Source organism: Misgurnus anguillicaudatus, chromosome 23, assembly GCF_027580225.2.
Source record: "Misgurnus anguillicaudatus chromosome 23, ASM2758022v2, whole genome shotgun sequence".
Classification (NCBI taxonomy): domain Eukaryota; kingdom Metazoa; phylum Chordata; class Actinopteri; order Cypriniformes; family Cobitidae; genus Misgurnus; species Misgurnus anguillicaudatus.
In genome coordinates, this window is record NC_073359.2 from 26206660 (window position 1) to 26230725 (window position 24066).

The window sequence follows — 24066 nt, forward strand, 5'->3', positions numbered from 1 at the left end:
TCCCCACTTTGTTTGTTTGTTTGTTTTTTGTTTGTAAGCAGAAGGTCTGTTCTTTCATTTGATATATTTGTATGTTTATATAATTTCATTTTTCTGGAAGGCATTTTGTGAAACTTTTGAAAATCATGACTGGCGGGGAATGAGTTAATACAACTAAAATCAAAACAAGCTGAGGAAAGAAAGAAAATATTACACCTCTACCTGTGCAAACACAACTAATCGAAACAAAATATATTTACATCACTCCAAGACTTTCAAATTGACACCAAAATGAATATGAAAACACATTTATTGTTGTTTTATGGTATTTATACAAACATTCTAGCTGTCGTACATCTTTGTGTTTTAATATCTGCTTCCACAATGTCTGTCTGAAATCCACTTTGACCTAAATAAACAAGTCCTTGTTGTTCTGTCTCTTCAGTATGACGTGTCCCTGTTACATAAACACATTTTTATATAAATAAAACAGACAATATCATTGGCAATAATTTGGTATTCAATGGTTTACATAGGAAAATGTAATAAGACCAATTACCTTCTGCAAAGGTTTCACATGCCGTGGTTTGACCTTCATAGTTGTCTGCGAAAAACAAATTCAAGGGTGCCATCAGATTGACAGATCTTCATTTAGCTTGTAAATTTATTTAATCTTTTACATTTAATCTATATGACAGCGCATATAGGGCTCAGCTACTTGGTATGTGAGATTATGAGCCATTTTTTATTTTTGTGCCATATCATCCACCTTAAAACATTCCTAAAGTCTTTTAAAGTCCAATGTGCCTAAAGATCAAACTAAAATAACAAACACACTAAATATTGCTGTTTTGTTTGTGCGAACAAAAATTTTATTATAACTAAAGGCAACTCATTTTTGCCCAAATCAGCTGTATGTGATAGTTACCCATGATATCTTTGTCTTCTCCGGCACCACATCACAACCAAAGCCAATAGTATAACAACTATCAATACCCCAAATATAATACCAATACTTGAACGGCTTTCATCTGTAATAAAAAACAGAAGATAGTTATAAGTTAAATCAGAGAGTAAATATCAATACACTGAAAAAAAATGATTCATTGAATTTAATCAATTTTTTTAAGGTAAGTGGTTGCAATCAATTTATTTAGGCTACATTTAAACAAAAAAAGATTAGTAACGTTAAATAAAATATAAAACTTTTGTTTAAATGTAGCTCAAATAAATTGATTGCAACCGCTTACCTTAAAAAAATTTATTAAATTCAATGAATCATTTTTTCAGTGTAGGAGTATTAAAGATTAAATGCATTTAACTCATTTGTTTACTTCATTTGACCAACAGGTGGCGTTGCTTTGCAAACCTTAGGACTTAGTTCACCGATCATGTATTTTTATTTGTTAAAAGCATTGCCAAGATACAGCTTCAGTTCCTATTTGACATTATTATTATACACAGGGTTCACAATATCAAAATATTCATGTAATTTGTACTATAATGATACATTTGGAAAAGAGCCAACAAGATAATGCATGAACACATAAAGATTGGTGTTATTGTTCACGAAAAAATTTAACAATCTCTTAACATGTCAGTAAATACATTTTTATTTTTATTTTAATAAAATCATTCAAAGATATTTTACAATAGAAACAAGCACAAAGCGTATCCCAAACTACATAAAATAATTATCCTAAAAATACACGTGACTGAGAGGGATCAGGACATTAAAGGGACACTCCACTTTTTTAGAAAATATGCTAATTTTCCAGATCCCCGAGAGCTAAACATTTCATCTCTACCGTCCTGGAATCTATTCAGCTGATCTCCGGGTCTGGCGCTAGCACTTTTAGCTTAGCATAATCCATTGAATCTGATTAGACCATTAGCATAATAACCAAAGAGTTTCAATATTTTTCCTATTTAAAACTCTTCTGTAGTTACATCGTGTACTAAGACCAACAAAAAATTAAAAGTTGCCATTTTCTAGAAAGATGTGACTAGGAACTATACTCTCATTCTGGCATAATAATCAAGGACTTTACATGACTGCAGCAGGTGTAGTGATTTACGCACTGCCTGAAAATAGTCCCCTGGGACTATTTTCGGCTGCTGCGTAATATCATTGCGCTTCCTGCAGTCATGTTACGGCAGCAAAGTCCTTTATTATTACGCCAGAATGAGAGTAGTTCCTAACCATATAAGCCTAAAAAAATCACAACTTTTAATTTTCTGTCGGTAGTACACGATGTAACTACAGAAGATTCAAGTTTTAAATAGGAAAAATATTCAAACTCTTTAATCATTTTTGAGTGCGATGCTAATGGTCTAATCAGATTCAATGGATTGTGCTAAGCTATGCTAAAAGTGCTAGCGCCAGACCCGGGGAGATCGAATGGCCACCCTGCCCGGAGACCAGCCGAATGGACTCCAACACGACAAAAATAAAATCTGCAACTCTAGGGGAGCTGAAAAACTAGATTCTTTTAAAAGAAATTGGAATGTTACTCATGTTAACTGTGGTCATACCTTTACATAGTTCAGGGATGTTGAGTGGTGTAGTCCTGGTAACTGAATTATTCACCACACAGCTGTATGCGTTTTTATCCTGATATTCCACCTCCAGACAAATAAAGTTTTGTTTGAGATCAGACACACTGATGCTGGACAATAAACTGTTTCCTTTGTACCAGGACAGAGTGACATTTCTCACATTCACCGAACACTTTACACCACATTTTGATGATGAAGGACATTGTTTCGAGTCATTGGTGATGACAGGAGAGGGCAGAGGATCTGAAGAACATCACAGAATGAAGAAAATGAATGGTTACGTTGCCTGGCAACAGCAAACATTTTATTATAATAACTATGTAACTATTTATTAAACATTAGTGTATTCATCATAATATTGCCATTGCTGTCATTTTATAGAAGCAGTAGCCGTGAGTCATTTGTGTGTTACAGTGATTTTACTAGGCTACAGGTAAGATGAACTCACCGACAGTAATATTATAACTCTGACATCCTTGATGTTGTCCATCGATGCTCAGTTTATAGAGTCCAGAGTGGATTTTACTGATGTTAGTGATGGTGAGAGATCCAGTGTTAATATCCAGCTGAAGTTTGTTAATGAATCTGCCATCCTCACAGCCATAGTATGTAGTTGCGTTTTGACTCGTGTGTTTAGCAATGAGAGTGTTTTCTTTATACATCCAATCTATGTCCACTTGTTTAGTAAGGTTTGCGTGTAAAGTGACAGAATCTCCCTCAGTAACGGATATCTTTGATCCTTTAGCTGTTTCAAAACATAAGAGACCATATCAAACATATAAAACCTTTATGTTACTGTGAAATACAAATATGTAGGGGTGAGCATGAGAGGTAATGGATGAGTATGGGATCTAATTCCTTCAAGCCCAAAGAATGTGCATTCATCCTTCTCAAAATCTGAAAATATCTTAATATGTGGTTGTTTGAATGATGGACATACGTAACTCGGATCTCTTTAGAGTAAGTAAATCATGGGATCATTTTCACTTTCGGCCAAACTATCCCTTTAAGTTACAAAAATGCATGTTTCCAAGGGTACCACCAGTGACAGCTTTTGTACCTTTTTTCTGTGAATGTAGATATTGTCTTTGTACAAATACCACACTTGCGGTATTGACCACTTGTGTGCACATGCACGCAACAGGAAGTACGTGCACAAGACTGTTCTTTCATGGGTCAAGACTGTTCATTGTTACATGGATCAATGACATGACGTTAATTATTTTGTGTCTGCAGTGGCGTAGCAAGTCAGTCCCGGGCCCATATGCAAACAAATTTGCAGGCCCCCTTAAGCCAAAGCCCCCCAACCTTGCCCGTTGGCACTGTTAACTGTGGTGTGCAGGTCTGTTAACAACATATACTTTTAATAAGGTAGCCAAATATTTTTACTTTACTTTTTTGCTTTAAAGGGTAGATTTAAATAAAGAAAAATGAAATGTTTTGGGTAGTTTTTGACTCGTGACTAACTTCTCTGCCTTGTCTTTTCTCTTTAAGGCCCCACTTTTATGTTTATATTTGTCCATCCTTAATGTTCATGTAGATAGCCGTTATAATAACCTTTCACACTGTGTTTTCTTTTTTTTGGCGCGGTGATGCGTCATGTAAAAAAAAATGATGGCGTAGTAGTCTACGGCAGCTGCGGAGTGCAAAAAAAAAAATAAACAAACAAGAAATGATGGAAAAATGAGAAATTATGTAGAAATAAGTAATCCCTACACATGATATGCATACAAAAATATATTTATTGCGGCCACAAATAAAAACTAAATTGAAACTTTTTTTTAATTAAAAGCTGGGGCGGGCCCCCTATTGGCCGGGCCCATTTGCACTTGCATACCCTGCATGCCCAGACGCTACGCCACTGTGTGTCTGTAATCTAAATAAATTTGTAGATTACTCGCATACATTCTCTCTTTTTTTAAAGTTTTAAGTCTAAAATTTCTGGTTTTATTTAATTTTGAAAGAATATTTGGGGGATAATTGCAAAAATGTCAGTGTGGTGTAACCGGTCTGTGTCATTTGGTGTAACTAGTGTTTTTTTATATAAATATAAATATATTTGTAAAAAATGTGGAATAAAATATAATCAGTTTAGTGTCAAAATTTTTACATACATTTTTACATCATTTGTCAAAGATTATTTAGAAAGCAGAGCTGTTTTCAGCATATGTCAGGACAAATATAACAAAACGCATTAAAATTTACATTTAGAAATAACTAATAAAATTATATTTTAAAATTATTTTTATTATTATTTTATTATTACGCTTACATGCCATCAAGGTGTATAAAATATTTAATATTTCTCATTCTTTGGCACAATTGGCGGTTATACCATTTGATATTTTCAGGTCAATTCAGTCTTTTCTTACATAATAATGTTGCAAATATTTTTATTGCATAAAATAAACATAAGTACACCACATGCATTGAAATAAACCTAATGCGTGCTTTTAAAACAAGTTTTTTAAAAAGATTCTTGGATATCTCATCTTGCCAAATTGGTCTGTGTCAATTGGTGTAACTTGTATTTTTTTTAATAAAAATATAAATGTATTCATAAAAAATAAGGAATAAAATATAATCATCTAGTTTAGTGTAATATCATTTTTTACATACATTTTTACATTATTTGTCAAAAATTATTTAGAAAACAGCTGTTTTCAGCATATTTCAGGACAAATATTACAAAACGCATTAAAATTTACATGTAGAAATAACTAATAAAATTAAAATAAAATTATATATGTTTTTTTTTTATGATTACTCTTACATGCCATCAAGGTGGATTAAATATTTAATATTTCTCATTCTTTGGCGCAATTGGCGGTTACACCATTGGACATTTTCATGTCCATTCAGTCTTACCTTTCATAAAAATGGTGCAAATGTATTTTTTATTGCATAAAATTAGCATAAATACACTATGTGCATTGAAATAAACCTGATGTGTGCTTTTAAAACAAGTTTTTTAAAAAGGACCCATCGTGCATTACAACTCACATATGTGAAGTGCACAAGGTATTTGGACAAAGTTTGCGGGGAATAGTTTGCTTAATTTTGACCGTTGTCAGTGATGCCTTTTCCCATTCGAGTAGACTGGACATTAGTCTTGCATGGCTTAAATAGCAGCCTAGAGGCAATGCAAACATCTAAGGGGACTTCCATTTACACCATAAAAATATGTAAGACAATCAACAGGAAATCAACATCATAAACAGAAAAGTGAGCTGGGAGAACAAACAAAATGTAGGACAGAGATATAAGTGAGGCTGCATCCTTCATAGGTTGCATTTGTAGGGTGCATACATCATCAAGTCTTATTTCAGAACATTAACAATTATAAAGTTGACTATTATACTTATTAAATCATAAATTGTTGTAATATACTTATGACTTGCGAACGTAATGCTCAGTTAACTGAAATAAACCAGGCTTGATGATGATGTATGCAGCCTGCGTATGCGACCTCTCGATGATGCAGCCTTCAGGTCGAGAAAGGCTATAATATCACAGCTGTCCTACCTGAACATGGCCGACAGAGATGAGTAATGTTGAGATATGAAGTTTGATTGGTTCCAGAACTGGACAAAACACAACTGTAGTTGCTTTTATCGTTTATTTCCACTTCTAGATAAAGCTTGGTGTTGAAATTCGAAATTGTGAGGTTGGACAATGAAACACTTCCATTAAACCACGAGAGCTGAGCCGAGGGCACACTCGACACCGAACACACCACGAGGCATTTTGAACTTGAACCTCCTGCGCATGGTGGATATTCTCTTGTAATTTTAGGGGCTGGGACCTGAAAAGCAAATAAGATAGATAAAAACAAGAATTTTATATAAAAAAAGTTGAAGCAGTTTGACATTGTGATAATTTCAGTATTACATCAAGAGTGTTGCCCGTCTTCAGTCCATCACAAGAAACATCTGGAACACAGAAATTATAAACAAATAAAACTGAATCGTTTATTACCATGTTATAAGAAAATAAACTATTTTTGGTTGGCCTGACTAAAAATAGCCAGAATCCCTCCAAAACCATCAAAAAGTAAAAAGTTTGATATTAATATAATTTAAAGTTGATAACATAACTTCCTTTTATGCTAACAGTGCAAAAGCTAATCTAAAATAGAAAGTAATATTTACCATTCAAGCACGATAGCAGACAAAGCAAAACAAACAGTGAGCCATTCATATTCTTCATCAGGTGAGAATAAATAAACAAAGAAAATCAAACATAACCAAAGCGTTCAAAGCTTAACGTTCAAGTGAGAAGGTGCAAATGCACTGCGTGCTTCGTTGTGCGTGCATCTATTTCTCTGTAATCTAACCACAAACCCCCAAAAAACTTTCTCTCACGTCACAACCTGCACAACTGATCTCTCTGTATCCTCTTTGGTGGGTTTGTGTTTTAACTGTAAGCACATAAAACGTTTTAAAACAACAATGAAGTATTTGTCGGGTGATTTTCCATTCCTTAATTAAGAAAATAGATAATAAAATGAATTTAGGGACTTTATGTGAGAAGATGAAATTACTCATTGACACAGTTGTCGGTGTTGTTGACCTAGTTGCAGTTTTCCTGAATACAAAACCACAAGCACTAGCGTTTAAGACCTTTACTGGTTTTATATAAAGCAGCTCTCTTTGTGTAAAAGGGAACAGTTTCTTGGAAACTTTTGCTCACTGTGTGGATTTTCCCAACTGCATTATAATAATGTGGGTTTAGTTAGAAACAGAATAAAAATTAAAAATTGAGTAAAAATAGCATTTGCATAAATGTAAATGTAAGAATGAGGGGGGTAGGGTCATAGATATGTATAAAGGGCTAGATGTCTCGCCCACGCTGCTGGCCAATTGAGTGGAATGTCCCCATGTGGCAGCCATCTTACCACAGGGCGCTCGCTCACTCGTAGCATTGCGTTTAATGGAGCATGTACTTTTAAATTACCATAACTTGTTCAATTTTCAAACGGTTTGATTTGTTATAAACGTCAGAGATGTATCTATGACACTGCAACCTTAATGAATAATTTTTATGAACCATGTTAAAGCATGCAGAATTGTAGCCATGTTAATAAAGTTTGTAAGAAACCAAACCGTTTGAAAATCGGTACAAAATGGAGCAAGTTATGGTCATTTAAAAGTACCTGCACCATTAAACTCAATGCTATGAGTGAGCGAACTGTCTGTGGTAAGATGGCCGCCAGGTGATGACGTTAAAAACTCCACCGTAAGACGTCTAGCCTTTATACATATCTATGGGTAGGGTGCTCAACATGGCTGCTCTGGGTCCCGCCTTTCAAAGAGTATAAAGAACCAATCAATAAAGGCTCAGGGGGAGGGGCTCTGTAATGATTGTAAGGATTCTGTAGCAGTTTTTGCTAGTTTATGTCACTGTTTATCATGAACTCGATTATAATCTTTTTTACTTAAAATGCACAGTGCTCCGGTTAGATGCATCCCAGAAAGCAAAAACGAGACAGGGAAATATGTTTACCTATATACCCAATATAGTCCAGCTATGAGTAACTCAATCTACGCTAAATAACCGTGAATTTGGTTACATGCCGTTATAACTTGGAGAAGTACTGTATTTTATCATGTAAGCAAAGTTAAGTTTTCTTTCATTTGTTCTAACCGTGGGTTCACACCAGCCGCGTTTCAGGCGTCAAATTCGCGTCTACCGCGTCTAGTTTGCCGCTTGAACATTTTGAGTTTACTCGCGTCATTCGCGTGTGAACGCCGCGCGTGAAATTCTATTCATCGAGACATTTACGCGGAAATTCGCATAATGGGAGGGGCTTCTGCGACTCTGCTCACATCCTGTAATCACGTCACTACTAGAGCAGGTGCCTGATTGGTTAACCCGGCGCGTTTTTCCACCAAAGTTCAAATTTTTCAACTCGCACAGTTGCCGCGGCAACGCTCAATTCGCACTATTCGAGTGAACTAGACACGAGAATGAGGCGGCATCGCATCTACCGCCTGCACTAAATGCCTCATTCGCACCGCGAGACCTCCAGACGCGTGTCAACGTGTCTTCACATTGACTTCGAACTCTGGTGCGCACCAAAAGCGGACCAAACAAGCGGGCCGAGACCACCTTGCAGAGGTGGTCTCGGTACGCTTTCAAATGAACTCTAGAGCGGTTTGTTTGTGGTGAGAACACGATCCGAGATCGAACCAACCTAACTGCAAAAGTACTGCGCATTTTGGACTAAACCAGCTGCTGTAGTCAACTGCGCAGTGCATTATCGGATGAGGAACATTGTTTTCAAGCCGCATCTGCGATTCATTCTGAAAATGAACAGTTTGTCTAGAGTGATGTATACAAACTATGTATACCAACCACAGAGACATAATTACAGCACGCAGCCGTCTGTCCACGGTGTCTGCTGTATTATCCTTCTTTTGTTTACTTCCGGGGGTTCCGTTGGAATTTCCCGCACGTTGATTCTGACCATTCGAGAAGCCGTTTAGGAAATACGTTCAAATACATGTGGCCAATGAGTGATGTTGATCTTATCACATGACAGAATTTTGGTTCGTTTCAACTGGTGCGGATCAGAGCAATCAGTGTGGTGTGAAATGGAACCAAATCTGCTAAAAAAGTTACAATGTATCATTTTTTGCTTTTGGTCCGGACCAAATGAACCGTATTACAGATGTGAAAACGCCCTTAATATTGAAATCACTCGCACTTCAGGCCTCTATTGCGGCTGGTGTGAACGCAGCATAAGCGTATACGCATCGTCTATTATTGGGCTATGGTTAGACGTCTATTAGACTTTCACTGAGAGCCAAAGTTTTTCCTTGTTTTAGCCAAAATTGCTTGCTGGGATGGTTAGGTACTGGTATTAAAAACCAAAAACTTTTAAAATGTTTTAGTCATTCTTCGTTCATTCTGGCTTATAACATAACAATTCAAATGTTCATATTTTAATTATAGACAGTTTCAGCAGTAACAGCATAACAAAAGCGGCTTTGGTGGTCAACATGTAACTTCTGGTAAACTCCGCTAAGAATAAATAACAACAAGCAAACTAAACAACACATAGATTACCTAGGAAACCAATTTTTTTATTTTCAACAAGGTATTTGTTCAAGAGTTCAGTTTATCAACTTGTCAAACCATTAAAAAACTGAAACTGGAAATAAAGTTCGGACCAGACGCATATCGCGTCACCTCACGTGTGTCCGATGAAACCGTCTATAGGTGGCTGAAAAAATCTGTTACATATTAATTTACATATTTTCTGTAAAAAAATTAAGGTCACTATGTGACTCTTTTGCATTTATGAATAAAGACAACAAAGTTGGTGTTAAAGTTTTATTCACAGATATGCACAGAAGATATACAGGCTCCATATGTCTTAGGCACATTATGTAGATAACAGGGTTAAATTCAAAAGATGTGAGAACCGTTATTTGATGATTTGGATAAAACAGTTTACATTACATCTCTTACAACTATTATTATTCAAAGGGATACAAAATTTGACCATATGCATTATATATCGTCGCTGCCTGATGAAACTCACGTATGTCCAAAACGGTAACTTTTCAGAAAGTGAAAAAAAAACCGTATATCAAAAGCAGTTGAATGTAGCGTTGTCATACTTGGTACGGCATATTTACATGTAACCATATTCTTGCCAGTGTCATGATATAATCCACATTTGACCAAAATTGAGTTTAAATGGACATGCGTGCATATTTTACAGTAACTTTGATCGATACGCGTTCTTCCGATCATTAATTAGAATGGCCAAGTCGCGTTTCGTATTGACAGATGAATACGCTCAGTTTATTAAATAGCCTACGTCTTAGTTAAATACGCTTACTTTATTTAATATTAATTATAAGTGTATTAAATGTCTCTTGCAAACCATTAAGGGACAATGAATCAATACACTGACATGGTAATGCTACACAACAGGGGCGTCAGTTTGTGTTGAAAAGTGGTGGGGACAAAAGATCTTATAAAAACATTACTGCAGGACGGGAAAAATATTGAATAACGCGCATCAAAAATGGGCATAGCGTAGGCCAGTCAACAACAAGAAAATACTCAGCATAAATGTATAAACCCTCAACAATGTCGAATGCACACATCACACATGTAACAGTCCCTGCAACACCAGCTCAACCGAACAATGCCAACGCACCATACCGTAGAAAACAGCAGCGCGTTTAATAAATGATTACAATGAATTTCATTACATATGTACAAGAAAACACACCATAAGCATACAACACAACATATGTGACACTAGACCACTTAAGCATCGCTTGATTTTTCAGAACATTTTAACCAAATGCTTTCAAAAAGTGGTGGGGAAATCCCCAGCGTAAATATCACCAATGCTAGACAGATACTTTGTTTGCACAGTCCTACCGTAATTAAGTAACTCCTAGATGTTAGTCTGGCGTCCGGGGGAAACGTTTACCTCGAAGGAAAGTCATTGTCATGTTTATTCAGCTATATCCAGTGCTGAGGTTCGATGAAACTTTACGAGACCGGCGAGATGCTTCACAGGCGGAAGATATGCGGCGTGATTGACAGCTTTGACACCAAACGGGTACGTGAAAATCAGATGACATGATTTCACAAGTTTTCATTGGCTATTTAGGTATGTGACGCATACTGTATATGGAAATGAACCTGGACATTCAATCTGTCGAAAAATCTCAAAATCGGCAAAATGAACATACGTGAGTTTCATCGGACAGCGACGATATATATATAAAATATTAAAAATTAAGTACACTATACATAAAACTACTGTTTATCATAAGCACTGTATACAACATATTTTTAGTATACTGTACTTAAAATGTTTTACCATTTAATACTTGTTCACAATTCACAGTTCTCCATTATATAAACTAACTGAAAGACAACAAGGGGATATTTATTGAACACGTACACGATAATCACAAGACAACAGGTAGCAGACAACAACACTGTACAAGAGGACAGAATATAAGGGGCTGTCCACACGGAGACGCGTATCACTGTATACGTATAAATTTGTTATCGTATTGCCGTTTCATCCACACGGATCTGGCGTTTTGGGAGACTGAATCCGCTATTTTTTGAAACCGGGTCCTAAAGTGGATAAATCTGAAACCGACATCCTTGCGGTTTCGTCTGTACAGCCAATCCGTATATTTTGTGAAGCGAAAACGTCATCACATCACGTGTCGGAATCCTCACACGTAACAGCAACAACAATAACGGCGGACTACGTGATTGTGTTCGTGCTACAGAAGCTACTTAAGCCTACTAGCTTTATTACAGCAAAATCTATTGCTTCTATGCAATTGTGGTGACCAACAAGCGATAATGGACAACACCATACGTTGGTTATGCGCATGCTCAAAGTCTTCTTCTCCGTGTATAGTGTATATCTGCGGCAGAATTACAGCGCCCCATACTGGTCCGGCATATACTACACCACTTTCAGTCGGTTTCAGTGGTTTCGTGTTTACGGATTATTTTTTAGATTATTATAAATAAAATATTTGAGTTTTTTTTTTAGTTTGTGGAACTTAAAATGGTGAACTCGTTGAAAACCCACAAATGTCAAGTTGAATCAACTTTTTCACAGGGTTGTGTTCAGTTCACTCATTTTAAATGAATACATTGTACTGTTTGGATTTACAGTGAAGTAAATCACACTTTTGGTTACCATCATGACCATACTATAAATGTTAACACTAAACACAACAATACACATTTGGAGCTTGATGATGATGAAGAAGATTTTGTAGAGTTTCCGCCAGCTGGAAAACAAACAGAAATGAATTTATTCATCTATACAGCAATTTACTGTTATTCTCTCTCTTTTCTCTACATGTTTATTTACTTTTTCTGTTCACTGTTCTTGAATACATTCACTTTTTTTTTTATTATGACATATGGTCTGTATTTTCACACAAAGCTGGTGATGTTCACACATGTTGAGGATCTGTACATTTTATTTAAGAAATTACAATAATATATAGATTTACAAATCAAGAAAACCCTTCCAATTTATATGTGTAAACGCATAGTAGGAGCTGATATGAATTCTCAAGATCAAAAAAGAAGATGAGTAATATATTAAAACAGGATCTTAATTACTCACCATTGACAGTAACATTGTATCTCTTTAATGGAGTTATGTTGCCGACAGCCAATAGTTCGTAAAGTCCAGAGTCCGTGATTGTGGTGTTTGTGATGGTGAGAGATCCAGTCTGACTGTCCAGCTTCAGTCTGTCTCCAAATAACTCATTTCTTTTATACCTACGAATGCTTTTCTTATAGATTTCAGCTATAGTAGTGCATTCAGGTCCAAACTGCCACAGAATCTGCTGATCTGTCTGTATGTCAGTAATATCAGTGTGTAGAGTAACAGACTGTCCCTCCATCACTGACATTGACACTGACTTTATTTCATCACCAAACACACCTGAAACAAACAGACAGACAGAAACTATTTAATAAACATGTTTCAGATCGAATAGGAGCAAGACACAAATTAAGATGTTTAACAAAATTCGTATTTCCTCATATGTTGCATGCCTGCATTGATGATGCATAGATGTGAAGGCCGTGTTTTTAACAATGTTTTCATAAACTACTAAACTTTAGTTATTGTATTGCAGTGTACCTTCACAAACTATGTACTGTAGGCCGGTGTAATGTTATTTTGGTTATTGACACCTGCCAATTTGTTAAATATGATTATGGCCTACACTTTAAACACATTGGAGCTAAATAGCACTAAAGCTCGTTATCATTTTAGGGGAACCATTTTAGTGCTATATTGCACCTAATGTACTATGAAGAACCATATGGGGGTGACATACGGTAGCACCACAATAGCACCACATATGGTTCTATATAGCACAATATAGTTCTACACAGGTTAGGGCTGCACGATCTGGGTAATTTTTCCCATTGCGGTTATTCATGCTAATATTGCGATGTGCGATTGCGATTATAATAAATGGTATCATGAGTCAACTTGATGGGTTTTAAGGAAAATCCACACACAGTTTAGTGATAATGCTAAAATGTGTATTTGTAAAACTAGAAATGTTTTCGTATTGCCACGTAATGTAGCAACTGCTCAGTGTCAGTAATCCTAAATCCAAAATACCGCCATACAACAGACATAGAGGTTTTTTTAGCTACCAGATCACTGTCAACCTCCATCTTCGCTCTGGTATTTCCGCACTGCGCACACACAAGTGACGACGCACACCACACACGTGCATGCCACACATGCACTGCCTTTTTTTGTTCGTTTTTCTTTCTTTTTTTAAACAGCAAGGAAAATCATCAAACTGTTATCAGAAAGTTTGTGTTAACAAGTCCACACATTTATTTATTGAATATAATTGCAACATTTTGCTGTCATATAATCGCACAGGCTGACATCGCGATTGCAATTGTGATGCGATTAGTTGTGCAGGACTAACACAGGTGCTATACCCCACCAAGCATGAGACGTCTCCCCAACGTGCAGATCATGTCTATATTAGGTCGGTTGGTCCAGGCCCTTATCTGTATGTCTATACAACGTGCAGATCTGGTACAGTATCTGGACGTCTGACTATGACCCCTCTTGGACGTCAGGTAGACGTCCAAAATGGGTTCGGGAAATCAATACAAAAACATTTTATACAAATGTGGTCTATGAGTTCTGAGTCAAAAAACATAAACATCACATGTATTTTTGTAGAAAAATTTTGTTAAGCTGATAAAATAATGTAATCTTTATATATGAATGAGTGTTCAAAAACATAGCACTGCTCATAGATAAAGTTCCACCTTAAATGCTCTCTCTCTCTCTCTCTCTCTCTCTCTCTCTCTCTCTCTCTCTCTTTAATTAACAGAGATGTATATGCTGACGTTTTATTGAAAATGTTTTGTCACCATAATGACGATCAGTGATTCCTTTAGTTGGGTAGTTTGACTCTTTGACTTTTCATAGTCGTGTTCGGTCTTTGTAAGAGTGTTAACTAAAGCATGTTATTTGCTGCAAAGAAAATTTGTTATAAATAAAACTCACATGTGGATCTTACAACTTCATTCAAAGTTTACCAAGAGTAATACCACATATGTAAAGTCTGTAAACTCATTTTGTAATCCATGTAGTATTGTCTCAATTTCTCAGTTGATTTGAGGTGTCACATCCAACTTATTATTTAGGTTCATACCACCACTGGGAAGCATTTATATAAAATTAAAAGTCCAGATGTTTTTGTCACATATGCAGACATCAAGAATCAGCCCATGAATCACAACGGTGGTGACACTCTCTGGACTCATGAGTTTTATAATACGCTGGTGCAATGCACTGCAACATTTAGAAAACTCACCATCGTTGTGATTCATGGGCTGATTCTTGATGTCTGCATCTGTGTCAAAAATTTCTAGACTTTAGATTTTTTATTACAGCCACGAGGTTTCATTTTCAGTTACAGTAGGCAGCTGTATGCACCGAAGTATGTTCATTGCAGCTCCAAACAAAACTGAGATAGAGGTTTACTTCTAAACTAAATTTATGATGCCTTATCTGTGTTGTTAGTTCAGTTATATTATACCACCACTTCTGATCACCAATATAATTAATGTGAAGCCACAAGTAAGTTGCATTGGTAACAAACACTTGGTGCAATAATAATGTGTTTTAAAAAAACACCATCATCAAGCACACACACTACAATATAAGAACAAAGAATCAAACTACCCAACTAAAGGAAACACTGATCACCATGATGGTGACAAAACATGTTCAATAAAACATCAGAATCTTCTCAAAAACGAGCAGGTAGAAATGACAAAATAGAGTGAATTTGGTTTGTTTAGTCAGTATGGTCCTACTTCAAAACAATGCTTTGTTAAAACAACTGTTTGTAATGGTGATGACATTGCTATAGAGAATGTACATGCAACAATTATCCAGCGAGAGCAAGCGTGGGAGGAAGAATGAAGTTCACGTCACTTCACTTCAATTATTGAACGATAGAGAGAGAGAGAGAGAGAGAGAGAGAGAGAGAGAGAGAGAGAGAGAGAGAGAGAGAGAGAGAGAGAGAGAGAGTGAGAAAGCGAGAGAGAGTGCAAGAGAGAGAGAGAGAGAGAGAGAGAGAGAGAGAGAGAGAGAGAGAGAGAGAGAGAGAGAGAGAGCAAGATTGCAGACGCAGACAGTTAAGGTGGAACTGGTATATTTGGGAATTATCTATAAGCAAAAATTTTTAACATTTATTCATATATAAAAATTATATATACACATATAATGTTTAAAAATGCCACATTTTAAATAGTTTTACTTTGCGTGGAGGTCCCCTTGACATCAATCTTGGATGTTCAGAACAGGTCATAAAAAGACGTCATAAAAACTTTCATTCTGGCTCCTCATGGGACGTCGAAATGACGTCTTTTTAAGACGCTTTGCTCAGTGGGACGGCACTTAAAATGGTTCCCCTATGACTTCAAGTGATGCTATTTAGCACCGTTTGCTTTTAGAGTGTACCACCGAACCCCATCCCATTCACCCGTACAATGTCACTGGATAATTCACACACTAAATACTACAGACGTCCACCCAACAAGCATAGCATAGCAAAGTAAATGATAATTGCATGTAATGTTATATATAAACAATGTATAAAAAACATGATATTAGCTTAGCTGATTCTGTACCTACGTATGCGACAATTTTTCCGTCTTTTCTTAAAGAACATGTTACGTACCTAAGTTCAGGATGAGGAATATGATGCCTGTCATCGTTTTGCTAAACATTTCACAGTATATCTAATATATCCTTATAAAGGATATAGATAACAAGCGTGCATCTGGAAAAAGATGGCGACCAATGTACGGCGGTCAAATGACTTGCGGTCAAATGACTTCCGCTAATTTACGTCACAACATCTAACTTCCGTTGACTTACGTCATCTTTAACAACCAAATAAAATATAAAAAATAAAAACATTAAATGAAGAATAATCAAATTATTTCATTTAAATACTTTCAATATTAACAACTGCAGATAAAATCACAACAGTTGCTTTATATATAAAAAGTTACGACATGTTCTTTACATGTCAATCACTCCTCGTTCTCCAGCCCCCTCAGTATCAGTTTTAAGGTGCTTTATGTGCACAACACAGATAAAAACAGCAAACAAACAACAAGTGAGCAAACCAAACTGCATAATGTAAGAAAAGTAGAGAATAACTTATATCCTTGACTGGTCAGGTATAAGGGATATTGTAAAATAATAATAAGCAGAAACACAAAGTAAATATGCATTTCTAATAAAAGTCATCTATAGTAAGATCTGTAGCAAAATGATATAAAGACAGCTTAATGTCAGATCACTGCCCAAGTCCCTTTTTTATTTTTTCAATAATTACTCACTACTGCGTCATTCAAGCCCCTTATGGCTTTATTTCTTTTCTTTGAATCAAAACTGAGAAGTTTTAAAATATATTGTTCTGATTTAGAAAATGACAGAAAAATTTGGTTTTGTTAGGCTATATAATTTCCATTCAAATCATTAAAACATGCTGCCATTAAAACTCATAATCAATCAAGATCCAACAGAAATAAAGAATACAGAAAGTTTACCTATTTAAAGATTATAAAGGTTTCTCGGTAATCTAAATATGTCAACTGGAGAAGTGTGTGCAACTCTAAGGTAAATAAAACCAGCAATCAACTTTAATGAAAGGTTTACTTACTTGGTGAGGTTTGTCTCTCTAAAACAGTATCTCCTAGCTCTCTTAAGACCTAATGCAGACTGTACTCGAATGCATTTACTTCAAGTGTTGTTAGGATGGTTAGATGATAGCTACGTAGTCTCTAATGCATCTTTCTTGTGGGATGGGTTCACATCATGTGGCATCACGTTGACTGGAAGGCGGATGACATCAAAATATCATCAGAGCGATTTGTGTCTCCTTTGGAGCATAATCTGTGGGTTTGTTTTTTTCTCCTCCCCTCCCTGATGTAATGCTGTACTTCTTTCTCAATATCCTGTTGACCTGTTCTGTCTACCCCCTTGTCAGATTTTATGTATTGTTTGTTTGGAAGTTGATGGATAATTTCTCTGGTACCTGTGACCAAGTGACAAATAAAGTGATTGATTGATTGGATTGACGAGACAACTGGGTGTAGCTTATGTGAGTATTCATAAACTTCCCAAAAAAAAGGATGGGACGCCCTTTAGTCTCAACACATCTTATAAATTATGGAAGTTTATAAATATTCAAGTAAGCTCCGCCTGTGAAAGCAAATATCGCAGAAACAAAAACTATTGTAAGACCAGGAGCTTTCCTATGAGTTGGCGTGGTTCCAGTCTCAACAGTAGACACGCCCCAACGTTTAAGAGCAGAGATTCCAGCTTATTTTATTTTATTTACTTGGGTTTTGTTTCATTCCAATTTGGCTGGGAAGTTAATGACACATTTTTCTGTGTTGTGACAAACTCTGAACACATCACTTTACACAGACTTCAACAAAGGTTTTGCAGAGCTGTTTGAGCTTAGCTGGTGACTGACGTATTCCTTTAGTCAAAAAAACTGTTTTATTGATGTCAACTGGGAATAGAGGGCTGTAGTCCAAACCATCCATTTGCTGTAGGCTTTGAAAGGGGACTTCTGTTAAATAAAATATATCGCCTGGCAGTGAAATTATTATTATTATGCTATAACAGCAACATTACACACTAACTAAAGTTTGAACAATGGGATCAGGAAGAACGTGATGCCACAAAGTCTGAGTGGTAATATTACTCCAGCACTTCGTGGTCTTTCTCTTCTCTAATGCATAGTTATTATGTTATTAAGTATTGAGTGTAGCCAAGGAAAGAAATATGATTGAACAGCTCTCTCAAAGTATGAAGAAGTTTCCCTGTAATAGTACATGTAATATAACATAAATGATTATATGTTGCAAAAATAATTTCAAACAGCATTCTCATATTTTGCATAATATAATACACATAACAGAGTGTAAACATTTTACATTTTTGAACCACTATTTTCTTTTAAAAAGACCTTTTAAGCATTCGCATCAGACTGATAACATGTCACACCATTAGTCCGTAAAATATCAATAAACAATAAATTATGATGTAAATTTTATTTAAATCGTTTTATGATATTGATCTAGATGTTATATGTTGAATTCAGCCAGGTGTTTAGAAAAAAACATAAAAGAATTACAGTTTAGGGAATAAATCACTTCGACCAGCAGATGCCCATAGAGACCCATTCATTTCACTGGATGTGGCCAACAGCTCACATCACTACTTTAGTGGTACATTTTGTGAATGTATGTATATATAAACATTAGAAAGGACTTTAATTCTATAAAAAAGCGCTCTGTGGCAGTGATACATTTGTGTGTTTGTGTGTGTACACGTGCATGTGTGACTTTATGTGTGTGTAAGTTTTATTGTGTCTTGGTGTGTTTGTGCGCGCGCGCGCGTGCGTGTGTATGTGTGCACGAACCCGTGTGAACATTAGAGCCCACCAATTTACATCTTTGTTTTGCATCGGTGGATGTTTTTTATGCCAAATTCTGTAAAAAATGCTCTCTGTGGCAGTCATACCTTTGTGTGTGTCTGTGTGTGTGTGTGTGTGTAATGGAGAATGTCTTTTCTATATTGCATTTGTGCTCCAGTACCAGACCTTCTTTTCTGCATTGACATTTTCAGATATATTGGGGATGCATTGACTTTTTTATTGACAAACAAGAAGAAAATAAAATTTTATTTCCAATTCATTTTTGACCCCAAGGGCCTCTTTTGATAACATTTTTTTCACATCTTCAGAACGAAGCCCAGTTTTTTTTTTCAATATTGACATTGAAAACTTATTCCACCGAGTAGGGATGAGACGGTATGAAAATTTCATATTATGATTATAGTGGCCAAAGTTATCACCAATATTATCATGGTTTTGTTAAAATGAGATGGAAATGTTAAAAAAAAAACACTGATACACACACTGATTTTTTTTAAGTTTTATTTTTGAAAATCACAATTTAATATTTCCTGTCCCTGAAATTATTTATGTGGTAAAAAAATAAATAAATCTGTCTAATAAGTTTACTGTGAATGAATACGATACAAATGCCTTCTTGTGCAAAAAACCATGCCTGCGTAAAATTGATTCTTGCTGGACAGGATTTACCGCAAGTTTTCAAAATCACGGCAATCAAGCACGGTTGTAATGATAATTAAATTTTAAACGATAATACTGACTGTCAGGACATTTTATCGTGGTTAATCGTGAAACCAGTATCGTCCCATCCCTACCACTGAGATAAGGGAACCATGTTTTTTAACTAAAGAAAATACTTATTAGGGTTAATTATGTCAGCTATGCCGGCCCTCTGCTTCTGTCACTTATTCACAGGAGTAGACATAACGGAGACGTTTTTAAAATTGATATTGATCCAGAATTTGTGGAAATATGATGCGTACCATCACACAGTCTTATAAATTGGATTGCTTGCAGACGGCTGTGCAGACGACTGCGGACCCTCCTGAGGATGAAAAATACGTCATGCTTGTGAAAGCAGACGGCTCAAGTATACCTTGGGCTTTAACACTTGCAACTTAGATCCTATATGAATCGCCCTCTTTTGCTTTCATATGTTGAATTTTTCTAAAACCCTGATATTCCTGTCATGTGTAATGGATTAACTGCACCAAAATCTTTTATTTTTCTACAAAAACTGTAACTTATTAGCTACTATAATTGGAAAAACCTCTTACAGAATTCAAAAGCATTTAGATCTCCCAATGTTGAGATGGAAAATGCATTAGCACTTTAATCCATCAAGCTATTTCCATCACTTCATATTAGTCTGGGATAGGGCTGGGCAACACATATCGGGGGACTGCCATGCCCATCTCGTCAGTAAAGCCAGTTCCTTGATTAGTAATTATAAATCGCCATCTTCAGAATCAGATGGAGCCACATTTACTACACAGAGCCGTGGTTCACTGACAATTGGGGTAATTTTGCATTAATAATCGAGGACGTATCGCCTGCGATGCGATTTGGCCCAGCTTGTCAGTGAACCACGGCTCTGTGTAGTAAATAGCGCTCCATCTGAAAGCAGCTGACGAGATGCACAATGACAACCCCCCGATACACATCGCCCAGCCCTAGGGACTATGATAAGCCCTGTCTGGAAAACCACCCCCATGTGTTTTAACAAGAAACCCCTTTAATGAAAAACTGGCAAAGAATACTTCAAAATAAAAGACATAAACATGAAAAGACAAAACCCTTACACTATGATAGCAAATCAGTTTGGAGTAGACAGTTTTTGAGGAAGAAGGCCAAGAGTTGATTCTCATCAGGAAAGGGGTAATTTGTTACAGGTGGTGAGCGCTAGCAAACATAAGTAAAAGCAATTTCACTAAATAAATATATTTTAATATTTTTTATATTTCATGAATCAAAAATTCACACCGTCATGTGTTCATTCTACCGGGGCAGCATCAAAAGCATCCTCACCAGCTGCATAACTGTGTGGTTTGGAAATTGCACCACCCACAACCTTAAAGCCCTGTGGTGCCTCACTCCATCTCTTCTGGACTAGATAAACAACAACAGATTAACTCGGAAAACACTTAACAGGCTGTTAGGAAGCTTCTCCCCTAGACAGAGGCACTAAACTGTAGCACTACCCTAATGCAGTGGTTCTCAAACTTTTTGAGAGGCATCCAGCTGCAGCCCCGCAGACTCACTTCTTGCTAGACACCAGTGGCTGGACACCAGTGGATGGACAGCTGACGTCATTTCCGTATCGTCATTCACTTTTCAAATTTGACGCGCCATGCACATGTCAGCCGTAAGAAAAAATAATAAACTGTCGATGATTTATCGGTCATGTCAGAATTCAAATGCACAAACTAGCTAGCCAGTTTTAGGGGGCAGTAATGATGTGTGGTGTGCACAGTGTGCAATAGTTTATTTGGAACTTTTCATGTTTTATTTTCTCTTGAAATCGGGACTTCCCCCACAACGATACCCTTACGGGCCTGACTGTTGCATCTTCATTCTGATGATCAGATTTGTCTAATTTAACTAAGATGTGTGTAATTTCCAATAAATATTGCAAAACCACGAAGTGTTAATTTGATTTGCTTTGTTTGGTAAATTGTCTGATCATGTGAATCTACGTATATTTTTAAGTGGTTACATAAAAAAAACCTGTGGTCAATTAACATGTAAAGTTACAAGTCTGTTGTATTGACAAAACGTTATAGTCCATTGATCTAGGCTGAATTTAAGTCACAAAAAATAGTGAAATGATCTTAACAATATATATTTTCAAGGTGGTTCTTGTGAATGCAGTTTGCATGAATTATGATGTTATAATATTAAGCATATTATTGAGATTGTTTTATGTAAAGAGATATGATAAAGATAAAGATCATATTTCAATTTGCACACAGATTTTATATTATATATTTTAAGTCATTAAAGTAAAATGACAATACGGAAAAGACGTGTGCAATTAAGCCTGCAAAAAATGTCTATCCAGGGGTGAAAACCGAAAATAAATATGCTGTCTATCCATAGGTGAAAATGTAAAATAAATATGCTGTCTATCCAGAGGTAAAAACCGAAAATAAATATGCTGTCTATCCAGATATGAAAATATGAAATAAAATTGCTGTTCATTCAGCAGCGAAAAAGGAAATTAGCGGCGAAACGGAAGTGACGTATGCTGTCTATCCACTGGTGTCCAGCCACTGGTGTCTAGTCGGAGGTGAGTCTGCGGGGCTGCAGCCGGATGCTATTGAACTTTTTCAGCGTGCAGCCCCCCTTGTGTACGGTGCATTCCATCACGGCCCCTCCAAAGAATGACAAAATTTATGACAAAAAGCCCCGGCCCCCAGTTTGAGAACCACTGACCTAATGCACAGACATCTAATCACACAAACTGCTTGCAGTATGTAAATATGCTGTACACTTCCTTTATGTGATGGCATCTCCTTAAATATTGTATATTATTTATTTATAATTTTCTAAAACTTGTTTTTGTGTGATGTTGTTGTACACTGTGGGGTTGAGGGAACATAATTTCCATACATGTCCTGTACGTGCAGCAGAATTGACAATAAAATGTAAACTTTGACTTTCAATCATGATGTGGGCTTAAATGGTTCCAAAGTACCAATTAAGGCCATGCCAGACTATCAGCAATGATAGTCCCTGATCGGGGATAGTCCCTGATTGGGTTGGCTTTGGGGACCTCCTCGAGGTGGAAGTTGAGAAGGGGCGTGGCTTTAGCCTAGTAACAGCCAGCCCCTGGATGTGACATATATATATATGTCACACCCAGGGGCTGGCTGTTACTAGGCTAAAGCCACGTTACAGAGGGGTGGACGTCACACCGTCTCACCGGGCCGAGCGCTGCCCTCTCCTCGCTACCGTTAGGCGATCGAACACTGGACAGGGGCACCCCTTTGTAGAGGCATCGGGACGGTGGAATTTCTACACTTCTCTCTCTGCAACGGCAAGTTCTACACAGTTGAACACATCAGCAATGATAGTCCCTGATCGTACTCACACATCTGCTAATCCTTCCGTTCTTCACTGCCACTCTCCAAATCCGCCCAATGTCTGGACGGGGGAAAATCGTTCCGGGGCACCGTACCGTTGCTCTAGACCTGAAGCACACGCACAATATATGCTGTACTAAATTATTCTAGGACCGGCAGCCTCTTCGTCCTCCCTCGACGAAGTGTGTGAAGGCGGGGGTTTATCTGACAAGACACACAGTAATACACAGCAATCCAGAGCAATATACAGCACCACGTTAAAATAAAGGTTTCCACAGCACCAGGACTTACCCACCACACTCAAGTGTACACAAAAGGGCACCCGTCTTCCTCCACCTCGCTTAGATCGGATCTGGCGATGAAATATACGGCCTAGTTGGTAGTGTCGGTGTTGTGGCTGCTTCAGTATATATTCCTTCGGCTCACCCACCACGCTATCTTAGGGGTAGGGCCGCCCTCCTTCTCCGGGAGGTGTTTAACACAAAGGCAGATCAATATACAATGCGTTTCCAATGTAATCTGGGTACTCGCATCAACGCCGTTCTCAATTCCTTTTCACTTTGTCTCCGTTTGCAATATATTCCATTCCCGTTTCAACCTTTAAGGTTCGCGATGTCTTCACCACCATACAACTTCAGCCTGCGAGAGAGAGAGTTTAGACAGCCACCAGCAACGCAACGAGCACAACACAGCGCTTCAACACACCAAAAAGTTCCCAAACTGTGATTAAACTTGGTCTTAAGTACTGCCCTGTTCAGCGTGTCCTCCAATCACCAACCGCTCTTCATAACTAGGCACAAGTGCATCCAATTCGGCGATTTTCCCTCTTACGGCGCTACCGGAAGTTCCTGTGTTCTGGCTTTCCGGTCCGGGCGGAAACACTTAAAAGCCCCCTAAAAGATCGTCACCTTGTGACATTTATATAT

At 37.0% G+C, this 24066-nt stretch overlaps 1 protein-coding gene and 1 long non-coding RNA gene across 3 annotated transcripts; both read right to left on the minus strand.

Moving 5' to 3' along the window:
* Window positions 1-271: 271 nt before the first annotated feature.
* LOC129453786 (uncharacterized) lies at window positions 272-6854 on the minus strand. The gene is made up of 8 exons (XM_055218163.2): window positions 6690-6854; window positions 6430-6470; window positions 6064-6343; window positions 2987-3283; window positions 2515-2781; window positions 908-1010; window positions 539-583; window positions 272-436 (listed from the first exon to the last, which is right to left on the minus strand). The coding sequence occupies exons 1-7, from the start codon at window positions 6745-6747 to the stop codon at window positions 574-576; spliced, it is 1056 nt and encodes a 351-aa protein (XP_055074138.2). The 5' UTR covers window positions 6748-6854; the 3' UTR covers window positions 272-436; window positions 539-573.
* A 4679-nt stretch (window positions 6855-11533) lies between these two features.
* LOC141359501 (uncharacterized) lies at window positions 11534-24060 on the minus strand. Of its 2 annotated transcripts, none has more exons than XR_012365994.1 (3): window positions 23149-24060; window positions 12680-13003; window positions 11534-12335 (listed from the first exon to the last, which is right to left on the minus strand). It is a non-coding gene; the product is annotated as an uncharacterized lncRNA (long non-coding RNA). The 2 variants fall into 2 exon arrangements; XR_012365995.1 differs by lacking the exon at window positions 23149-24060 and adding an exon at window positions 17289-18438.
* Between the last annotated feature and the right edge of the window lie 6 nt (window positions 24061-24066).

Bases quoted from the DNA above. Each gene is read 5' to 3' on its own strand.
- LOC129453786 (XM_055218163.2), bottom strand. From the start codon at position 6,747: ATGAAGAATATGAATGGCTCACTGTTTGTTTTGCTTTGTCTGCTATCG. The intron at 2,782-2,986 runs GTGAGTTCATCT...GATGTTCTTCAG, and splicing joins GAGTTATAATATTACTGTCG to ATCCTCTGCCCTCTCCTGTC. The intron at 1,011-2,514 runs GTATGACCACAG...TTTTTATTACAG, and splicing joins CATCCCTGAACTATGTAAAG to ATGAAAGCCGTTCAAGTATT.